Source organism: Drosophila guanche, unplaced genomic scaffold, assembly GCF_900245975.1.
Source record: "Drosophila guanche unplaced genomic scaffold, DGUA_6, whole genome shotgun sequence".
NCBI lineage: Eukaryota > Metazoa > Arthropoda > Insecta > Diptera > Drosophilidae > Drosophila > Drosophila guanche.
The window spans coordinates 71,447-82,899 of NW_022995777.1; the positions used below are offsets into that span (position 1 = coordinate 71,447).

At 45.1% G+C, this 11,453-nt stretch overlaps 1 protein-coding gene across 1 annotated transcript; it reads right to left on the bottom strand.

The window, feature by feature from the left end:
- Positions 1–2,506: 2,506 nt before the first annotated feature.
- Positions 2,507–4,527, bottom strand: LOC117591362 (lanC-like protein 3 homolog). Its single transcript, XM_034284594.1, has one exon. The coding sequence runs from the start codon at positions 4,067–4,069 to the stop codon at positions 2,807–2,809; it is 1,263 nt and encodes a 420-aa protein (XP_034140485.1). The 5' UTR covers positions 4,070–4,527; the 3' UTR covers positions 2,507–2,806.
- Between the last annotated feature and the right edge of the window lie 6,926 nt (positions 4,528–11,453).

Here is an 11,453-nt window from a genome sequence, read left to right on the forward strand (position 1 = left end):
TTCCCCCTTGTAAAGGCGGGTGGCCAAATAATTCCCCTCTGCCCAAGGGTAGAGCGGTAACTTAAAACCTCAAAAGAAAAAAAAAATAAAAAAAGAGCTCTTGTGGGGAACATAACCTCTACGCCAGTTAAGTATTGGAGCAAAGCTGTAACAAGTTACATATTACGACGTGGCGATTTCCCCCTTGTAAAGGCGGGTGGCCAAATAATTCCCCTCTACCTAAGGGTAGAGCGGTAACTTAAAACCTCAAAAAAAAAAAAAAAAAAAGCTCTTGTTAGTAGTTATTGCATGATATGTATAAGTTGGGAAAAGGGGGTGGTATTCGGGGGGGAAAATAGACTCCGCTTACATGGATTAATTAAACGGACCTATACGAAAACGTATTCTAACATATTTTTGGTTGTTGTTCTTTTTTGTATTTTATTTTATTTTATGTGACGACTTGTGTTTTGAACTATCAAGTCCAACTAAATTATCTGTGCTAAGTGTGAATTGATTAATTGTTCCGGGAAAGAATATACTAAGTGCGAATGAGGTTGCAGTGGGTATGAGTGGGTATGATGTATGTGTGATGGGGCTTATTTTCGGTATATCATTGTAATAATAGGGTTAATATGGGTGGTTATTTCTACATAAATACGTGGTTTTAGAGGGTGTGATGTGTGTGTGATGAGTGTGATGTGCGATGCGCTGTGCCGCTGCGGTGTGCGGGGCGCCGGTGCGTGGTGAGTATGTGATGGGTGTGTGATGGGTGGTGCGCTGTACCGCTGCGGTGTGCGGGGCGCCGGTGCGTTGTGCGGGGGTTCCCTTGGCTTGGGCACTCTGATCCTCCCGAGGTGCTCCGGCCGGGCCAGTCTTGGCGCTGACCCTGCTGTCGGCTCTCTGCGTGGTGTCCGCTGCTGCCGTCTTCTCCTTCCAGCGCCGTCGTCGCCTCGCTTCACGATTGTCGGTTTCGTTTTGTTATCTTTTGCACGGGCCTGGGCACTGATTTTATGTTTTTTCCTTTTTTTCTTACTTTTACTTTGGGTTGCCGACCGACCTCTTGTAATTTTTCCCGGAAACTGACCCTCTCAATACAACCTTCACGGCCACGTTCCCTTCTATTCTTCCTGTCACCTTGCAACCCTTTTTCAGCCTCCTCGGATCCACAGCAGAGGCCGCTGTCTGGTCTTCTTCTCCAGCCCTGTCGGTTATCGGCTCCTCAGAAAGCCGTCCATAACAAGATATAATGCTTAAAACAAATAACATGCTAAATAATAGCTTTTACGGCGATGCTGGACAAACGAGAAGGGACGTGTGAGACGCTTCTTACGCGTCACAACTTTTATACCCAGCACTCAGTACTACATCTGTGGCTTAGCGGTTATTTATCAAATGTAACATTTTTTCTTCATCTGTCATCTACATGTACAACACTTCTCACACCAACACGAGCGTGTAAGCTCGCCGCCCTTCCCTAGACCCACATACTGCAGACTCTCGGCAGAGGCAGAGGCAGCGACCGCACACAAAAAAAAAAAACAAATATAAGCTGCGGGAAGGTGTGGGTTAAAAGTCGGTAGAGGCAATGGCAGAGGGAGGGCAGAGGCAGGGGCCGAGTGAAGTAGCAGCAGAGTGTGAATGAGTGAATGTGAAAAAAAAACAAATATAAGCTGCGGGACGGGGTGGGTTTAGACACTGCCCTTTTACTCTTCGAGTACCGGGTGTAAAAATAGTGGAGACAGGATTTAACTTCTTCTCGACTTTTCCCGAGTTTTTAAAATCAACATTTTTTGAAAAAATAACTCACTAAAATAACCATTTTTGCATGTCAAAGCTCAATATTTTTCAAACGGTAAGCTAAAACCATAAAGTGTTTGGGTAACCTTTATAGATGCATTAATTAGATCTTAAGATTGACTAAGTTTATTACAACCAGATTTAAGATACTTGAGTCGTGTAAAAAATAACAGTTTTCTTTAAATTCTTTAAAAAAAAGTTATGCCATAGAAAAAAAAAATAATAAATTGGTATTAAACCATTTCTAAGCCCCATATCTTTCATAAAAAGTTGGTCTGGATCGACATATCTAACATTTTGTTGCCTTACTTAGTGATAGGATATTTTTAGCAACAACAAGCACAACCGGATCGACAAGAAAGAGTATTTTATATCTTATATTGCCTTTAGTTAATGAATTGTTACCTTCGTTTCTATTATTTTTCCCAAGACAAACACTGGTTCTTCATAAAAATCAGGATACACGGCTAAAAAATCTTACGAAAGAAGCCCAAAAGAGGGTCCTATGTAAAGTCCCAATATTCTGGAAACAAGCACAGTGGCTTTCATGTAACAACTTGTACCGAAATATTTGGAATAAAATTTGAATGCGCCTGTCGTTTCTATAATTTTTTCCATCACTGTACATATATGTAGATGTCAATGCAAGTATGTATATAAATATAAATACATACCATAATGTATGTATATTAATATATATATGAATGAATGAATATGAATATATATATATATATATATATAAATGTTTATTTATGTAATATCTGTGTGTATAAGTTGTATAAGTTAATTGCTTAGCTTAAAGCGAAAATAATTTTGATATGCGAATGACAGAACATTCCAGCACTTTCTGCGCTTACTGGTATACCTGAAATCGTTCTGAGATAATCTTAAACTGCGGCCCACCTCCATTTGGTAAACGAAATTGCCTTTGCTTTGGCGTGAAAAATGACTAGAAGCCGTTTTAAGCATGCGTAGGCCGCGGATCTCGGTTTGATCCTTGTCCATGAGGTATTCGGATTTGTTGAGCTTAGTGAAAGACATCCATGAAGGGAAAGTAAGCCTGTTCCGGTTCTAGTATATCTACCAAGAAGCAGACAGTGCCGGCGACTCCTTCATACAGGCTGTGTGGGTTATCTGGGATCCGAGCCCTATGTTTGAATTCAGAGTTGGTCAGCAGCTCCATGAACTTGTGCGCCCTGTAAAGGAACTTCATTTCGTTGGTTAGTCGGAATAGAAGCAAAAACACATAGCCGTTGCCAGCCACTCCATGGCAGATGCCTGGACCTTTGCGAAGGAATCCCTTTTTCCAGACCAAATCGGCAGAGCAACGCAAGGATGTCAAGTACTTCTCCTCCTTAAATATCAAGTAGGCCTTTGCCAGCATGTAGACCGCCCCCGGAGCTCCGTGGCACCAGTGTACTAAGCGCTTGTCTCTTCCCGACCGCAAGTCATCTAGCGCCACCGGAAAGTTACCTTCGGCGTCCTGTAGAACCAGAAAGTAATCAATGGAGCGCTTAATTTCACGTAACTCGGCTGCCGGAGCTGAAATTGGCACTGTGCGAAACCAGGGACTGTCTAGAAGCATATGAAGAATAGAACACAGTCCGTGGGCTGCTCCCAAGTACTCTGTTCCATGGTACTGGAACATCAGGGGCAATGGGGAATTGTTCATCTTGCTGTACTCGCGACCGCTTGTCACAATCATCTGGCAAATAGAGATTAAGTCGTCGTCGGTGATCTTCTTATCGGGTAGAACGTCGTTCAGCCAATAGCAGCCGGATAGGTAGCCGGCTCGTCCCACCAGCACCTCATCGCAGCCGTATTTGGTGTGAATGAACTCCTTGCTGGAAGTAATGCCTGACTTAAAGTTCGCAAGGTCGTTTGACAGCTCCTCGGTGTCCTTTATTGCCTGTGATATGGCTGCGGATACGGCATAGATTCCAGCATTGCCACAAAGAAAGGAGTAGCGCTCGGCAGACCGTTTCTTGAAGCGTTCAGCATTTGCCTTGGCATTCCGAATAAAGGCGGACGCATGCTGAAGTGCAGGGGGGTAGAGGTCACGAGTCTGCTCGCAGCTGGCCAGCTTCCAGAACATAAAGGCGATGCCGGCATTGCCCACATACAAATCCCCACGGTCATCCTCGTCGTCACTGTTGGGATGACAATGCTCCAAAATAGTATCCACGTAGGTACAGATGAGATTTTTGATGTGTTCCTCATCGCTGGCGAACGCCGTGTTCTCGCCGATAATGAAATCATGGAACGGGTTTTTTAAATATCGACGTTCCATTTCCGTATTAATACCAGTTGACTGGTAGTTGACTTTTCTGTTTGTAGCACTGCTGCTTTGTAGCACTTTTAATGTGCCTTTCAATGCAAAGAAAACTTTAGTAAAGGGCCGCTAATAGACACCGGCCGCGCCCTTAGCGGGCTCTCTCCCCTACACCCGCTTCAGGTATGAAATTTAGTTTTACCTGATATGCGTATCTAATTTACCTGATACGGGTATCGATTTGTAGGATGGCGAGTCTGTGTGTTCGAATGATAGTTTGTTGTGGTTTTAATGCTTAATTTTTCGAAGAAATATTATTTTGGGTTTGTGATGTGGCAATCCACAACTGTCTAGATAGGAAATGACTATATTTTTCAAATATGCTAAAAGTGCAGGGTTTTGGAAAGATTTCGGAAGGACTAACCAGCTTAATTTTTAAAATGTACACAATAAATTGGAAATCCTAACATTCTAGCCCTGGTAAAGTTTACTAAAGTCGAGATGAGACTATCGCCTGCTAAACATATTTTAGTCTATCGATATATTTGTGCGAACACATTAATAAATGAACGCATTCCATTACATTTCAGTGTCAGTCTAGTCTTAAAAAAATTACAACTTTAAGCCTGCCTCTAGCACCGCAAAAAATTCCAGACAGGAATCTGCTATATATTTCGTTGGTGCGTGAAACTTAACTAAAACAGGCTGACGAATCAGCTGTGCAGTGGAAGTTACGTGTGAGGCGCTTCTTACGCGTCACAACTTATAAAAACTTTTATACCCGAAAATTTTACACTTTTTCTTCATCTGTCATCTACATCTACATCACTTCTCACACCAACACGCTCTTTTAGCTCGACACCTCCGATAGAGCCGCACACTGCGCGAATCAGAGTGTGAATGAGAGAATGTGAAAAAAAAACATATATAAGCTGTGGGACGGGGTGGGTTTAGCCACTGCAAATTAATTTTTCATTGTGGCTATAATAATGATCCAATCGGATCCCAATTTGGTGATCTGATAGATATTCCCTACGGAATGGCGTTTTTAGTTTTCTTTTATCTTCAACATTGTGGCTTTTGGGATATTTTCGCCTTTTTTCGGGGCAGGGCTAATTTTTTAAATACGCTGGTTTCAGTGTGAGCATACAGAAGTCTGGGTGCAAAATTGGGTTGCCCTATCTCTTATGGTCTCTGAGTACTTAGCGCTCATAACGACCGACAGACAGACATGGCTCAATTAACTCGGCTATTGATGCTGATCAAGAATATATATATACTTAATGGGGTCGGAAACGTTTCCGTTATTCCCCACAGACACAATATACACATTTCCATTTACTACGTAAGAATAAGCCAAAATTGAATATTGATTTTAATTTTTGAGCAAAAAATAAAGCTTTTTGTTTCTTTGTTGCTCAAACAGAATTATGATTGATGAGTACTAAGTATAACTCATAACTAATCATTATTTTGTGAATATTTCGATAAAACTTGCCAGGTAATCATTGTCGTATAATTTTGTTTATACCGCTTATAATGATTACCATCCCTGCTATATGGTTAGTGGCAGTACTCAGTTCGAAAAGCTAACTGACCGATTAAATCTAGAAGTCAGCCGATAGTATTTTGTGGTATTCGTTTGTATGTTGCTAGCAGCTCGACAGAAATAGATCTGTTTTATATTGCGAGTGGGTACCTGTCAATTGAGTCAACAATGCCACTGAAGTTGTTATGATCCGCCTTTTTGCCGCCCTGGTCTATCGTTCGCGGCTAGCTCTTGGCACTAACCATGTAGTATAGTAGATTGTTAATATGAGCCAAGCGAAACGTCACCGCTGAATGTGCGTCTCGAAGTCTCTGCCAACGTAACAGCTACTAGTATTAGTGCGTGTAGAACACGCAGCTAGAAGTCCCAGCTACATTTTTATAAGTGCGTGTAGAGCACGCAGCCAGAAGTCCCAGCTACATTTGTATAAGTGAGTGTAGCCAATGATTTTGTAGCGCTCCAAACCGGTTTTGTCTTGATTCACACGGACACTGCAAGTAATGTATGTGTTGGTGCGCTGACTTTCTGAAGTGCGATGGAACGAAAATTCGTTTTGATGATTTGATTTTGTTTTCGCGGCTTGGCGTATGAACCTGACCTGCCGCAACATGTGCAGAATGAGGGGTGGGGATTGGTGGCCGGACCCTAGGGGGTTGGAACAAATAAATATACCAATAAAAGTTGTTATTGTATGCTGTAATTGTTTTATGCAGATTTTATACTGCTTTATTCAAAATTGTATGCATTAATTATGGAAACGCCGTCGCTTCTCGACTTCGTTGCTGCCGTATAATCAACATTGTTACCAAATCCATCTTTTACAGACAAATCTTTTCAGATGAATATAAAAAAATATATACACACATATGCATATACATTTCCAATTTATGTTCTCGTCGTCGGTTATTTTCTCGACTTCATGTGCGCTTTAATTGTTAGCGCTTTAAATCACTTGCATTTTTTTAATTCTGCTCTCATATACCATTCGAAATGACCTCAAGACTTTATGAAGAAGCTTGCCCCTCAATATCAAAATAAATTTATTTTGTCTGACTTTTATATGCTTTATATAATTTAGGATGAAAGGGGTAACGGATATAAACATCTAAATATATATATACAAATAATGAATTACGGCAATTGACTTTGCGTTGCAAATATTTTCCATTAGAGTATTCAGAGTCACGGTGTAAACAAGCATGGCGTTTTGACGGAACGGGACATGGAGGCATGTTTGCTGGCAAGGCGAATGCCTTGCACATGTACACACACTTGCACATTTGAGATTTGGACATCTGACTCAAAATTGATGCCCAAGCATGGCACTAAACTCTGCATAGACCCATCGCGTAACTATTTTTTTTTTATTTATGTACATAATTTATATATGAATGTATTTATTGATGGCAATGATGTTGTTTTTGAAATTGCTTAATACAAAGTTCCGCTTATACACTTCCTGTCCTGGTAAGTACCGGATATCTCTCGCCTTCCGATCATACTGCTCCTTTGATCTCTTGTAGGCCTCATGCGCATTCTTCCAGAGGGCTCCCAGTCCCCGTGCTAATTTGTAGTCCCGCCCGCTGGTGAACATATGCTGCCCGAACGAAGTATGGTGACGTGCCGATGGCTGTGTGTATCCTGACATAAGTCAGGATTGCTGCGAGAACGGTCTGATTCACGCGTTCTGCAGCGTTCGCCTGTTTTGCATAATGTGAGTTATACTTTTGATCAAGAAGTGTGCAAACTCGGCTGATACAAACTGCTTTCCGTTGTCTGTGAGTACCATTTCAGGAACGCCAAACTGGGCGCCAAACTTCATGCAGGAATTGGACTACGGCCGCCGATGTGGCTTTGGGCAAAGCCTTCAGCCAAACAAACCGAGACATGTGATCAAGGACAATCAAGATGACTGCATTACCCCTTCGGGTTCTAGGATATGGACAAAGAAAGTCGAGGTAGATCTTCTGAATCGGCCTTTCGGTTACGGTCTCGGCACCCAACTTTGGACGATTAAGTTGTGACGAGAGTTTCGTCTCTTTGCAGGTATCGTCATACGGGGCCAATAGTACCATTGCCGCAGTCGCCCCAATGTTCTCGCAACACCTCCGTGCATTGCCACATCGCTGTCGTGTGCTTTCTGGATCAACGATCTTGTCAGCGCCTCAGGGATCCATAGTTTCCACTGGAACTCCTCGAATTCCGGTCGTGCAAATTGTGTACGCCTAAGCAGCAATCCATCCTCCACCTTCAGGTCTGGAAACATTTCTTCATCGATCTTAACCGCCTCTATCCTTTTCAGGTAGTCCTCGTCCTCGAAGGCTGTAGTCTCGAACTCCAGGAAGTCGATTGCTTCTAAATCAAATGGACGCGACAGCATGTCTGCGACTATGTTGTCCTTTCTCTTTTGATGCTCTATCTCGAAGTTGTATGCCTGCAGAGCTAGAGACCATCTCGCCAGCCTACCATCCAGCGCTTTGAAACGCGTCAGCCACTGCAAGCTCGCGTGGTCAGTGATCAGTGATCACAGTGAATGGTATCAGCTCTACGTACGCCCGGAACTTTTCTATTTCTCCCACTGCCGCTAGACACTCCTTCTCTGGCACACTATAGTTTAGTTGTGCGCCTCTCAGCTTCGCCGAAAAGAAAGCAATGGGGTGTTCGGCTTCCTCCTCATCCTTCTGGAAAAGAACCGCACCGATTCCCACATGACTTGCATCACACTGGATGAAGAAGTGCTTCTTAAAGTCCGGGTGATGCAATACCGGCGCGCTGGTAAGTGCTTTTTTTAGCTCCTCAAAAGAGTTTCGTGCGTCCGTTGTTAGCTGAAATTGTCCTTTTCCTTTCAGGCAGTCTGTGAGGGGCTGAAAGTACCCAAAAATCTCCTGACTTTTCTCACGTTTTTCGGCATCGGTATCTGCACGATCGCTTGCACCTTCTCGGGGTCGGTCCTCAGTGCGCCATCGCCCACAATGTACCCCAGGTAATTCAGGTACTTATAGCAGAACCTAGACTTTTTCTTTCCTATTGTCAGGTTTGCCGTATCCAGGCACTTTGCGACTTCCTCTAGCAGCTTTACGTGCTCCTCAAACGTTCGGGAAATCACCAACAGGTCGTCCAAATACACAAACACGTGGCTTCGGAGTCGCTGCGGGATTACCCGGTCCATCAGCCGACACAACCGCTGGGCTGCGTTACACAAACCGAACGGCATTGATTTGAACTGGTAGAGTGGTCTTCCTGGGACCGTAAATGCCGTATATGTCCTACTCTCCGGCTCCAGCTCTATCTGCCAAAACGCATGCTTCAGGTCGATGCTACTGATGAACACGGTGTCCTCCACCCGGCTCAGGATCGACTCGATACTCTGAAGCGGATACGCATCTTTGACGGTTAGAGTATTCAGTTTCCGAGCATCCAAACACAGCCGGTTTTTCCCAGGCTTACGGACCAGCGTCACTCGATTGCTCCACGGGCTTTCGCTCAGCTCGATTACTCCAAGACNTGAACACGGTGTCCTCCACCCGGCTCAGGATCGACTCGATACTCTGAAGCGGATACGCATCTTTGACGGTTAGAGTATTCAGTTTCCGAGCATCCAAACACAGCCGGTTTTTTCCAGGCTTACGGACCAGCGTCACTCGATTGCTCCACGGGCTTTCGCTCAGCTCGATTACTCCAAGACGCAACATTTCGTCGACTTCAGCAAACAACAGCTCCTGTACCGCCGGGGATACCGGGTAAAAGCGTTCTTTTACTGGCACGGCTCCCTCCACCAGGCGTATCTCGTGTTTTACCATCGTCGTCCTTCCCAATCCGTGCTTGTCAAAGCACCGAAATTTGTCTTTCACCTGTTCCATGCGTACTTGCTGCGACTGGGTTAAATTATGAGGTTCAGTCGGCCTACTTCTCGTCAGCAGCTCTGCCTCGATCTCTTCTAATTCCTCTTCTCGTTCCAGGCCTACTATATGCGGAGCCAATCCAAACTTTCGCCAGAAATCGACCCCCAGATACAGTGATTGCTTCAATGACGGACACAAGAATAACTCTATCGGGTGCTTCTGGCCTTTGTATNGGTAAGTGCCTTTTTTAGCTCCTCAAAAGAGTCTCGTGCGTCCGCTGTTAGCTGAAATTGTCCTTTTCCTTTCAGGCAGTCTGTGAGAGGGGCTGAAAGTGCCGAAAAATTCCGGATGAATCGCCGATACCAGCCCGCCGTACCCAAAAATCTCCTGACTTGTCTCACGTTTCTCGGCATCGGTATCTGTACGATCGCTTGCACCTTCTCGGGGTCGGTCCTCAGTGCGCCATCGCCCACAATGTACCCCAGGTACTTCAGGTACTTATAGCAGAACCTAGACTTTTTCTTTCCTATTGTCAGGTTTGCCGTATCCAGGCACTTTGCGACTTCCTCTAGCAGCTTTACGTGCTCCTCAAACGTTCGGGAAATCACCAACAGGTCGTCCAAATACACAAACACGTGGCTTCGGAGTCGCTGCGGGATTACCCGGTCCATCAGCCGACACAACCGCTGGGCTGCGTTACACAAACCGAACGGCATTGATTTGAACTGGTAGAGTGGTCAAGGACCCTGGCATTTACGGCATATACAGGATGAGAGGCCGAGGTCGAGATAGACGGTTTTGCGTACGAAGTCCAGCTACGATGACTACTTGTGCCACAGGAGGTGGGCCGAGTCCTAGCTGAGCTATGAGACTTCGCCTATGCGTAGAAACTGCCAATCTCATAAGTCAAAGGCTCGTAGGTTTGTGTCGGCCAAAAACCCAGGCTTACGGACCAGCGTCACTCGATTGCTCCACGGGCTTTCGCTCAGCTCGATTACTCCAAGACGCAACATTTCGTCGACTTCCGCAAACAACAGCTCCTGTATCGTCGTCCTTCTCAATCCGTGCTTGGCAAAACACCGAAATTTGTCCTTCACCTGTTCCATGCGTACTTGCTGCGACTGGGTTAAGTTATGAGGTTCGGTCGGCCTACTTCTCGTCAGCAGTTCTGCCTCGATCTCTTCTAATTCCTCTTCTCGTTTCGCCAGAAATTGACCCCCAGATACAGTGATTGCTTCAATGACGGTCACAAGAATAACTCCATCGGGTGCTTCTGGCCTTTGTATGCCATCACTACCGTCACATGGCCTAGGATCTGATGAGGTGTGCCGCCCGCAGTTTGTACCGATATTGTTTTCGCGTCTTTTAGCTTAAGCTTCAATTCTTCAATGATCTCTAATCCCCCTCTTCCCAGCAGGCTCACTGATGCCCCCGTATCGAGCAGTCCCATCAGCGTCTTCGGGCTCACGTGCGCAAACGGCCCTCGTCCCGGCTTAATGCGGAATGGATTGCTGCACACATACCACGTCGTTTCCTCTGGCGTATCCGGAACCGGTCCCGAGCCCTATTTGCTCTAGTCGACCTCGTTAGGCTTATCTCCGCCACCTGGTCCCCCAGTATTCTTCTCCTGGCTTGGTTATATCGCTGTCGTCTTTCCTGTAACGGCTTACGCTCGGACCATCTCGCCTCAGGTAACACCGCTTGTTTTATTTTATATATTGCGTTATGTATATAATTCTCCTTAATTCTAGGTATGTCCTCTGTATGTTATTCTACCGTGTTGTTGGAGGGCAGAACTATTGGTTGCTCGTGGAACGCGACCCCTCCAATTGCGTCGTGCTCCGGACATTTAGGGAGGATTACCCCGGCAGACCCACACTTGCAGCAGAATATGTTCCGCACTTCTGCCTTACACTCAAAATATGTGTGCCCTGGCTGCGCACAATTCCAACACTTCAATTGTGCCCTGTCACCTCCCGCCTCTCTCCGCTCCTCCGGCTCGTGATTTTCC

Coding starts and splice junctions, on each gene's coding strand:
- LOC117591362 (XM_034284594.1), bottom strand. CDS start 4,069: ATGGAACGTCGATATTTAAAAAACCCGTTCCATGATTTCATTATCGGC.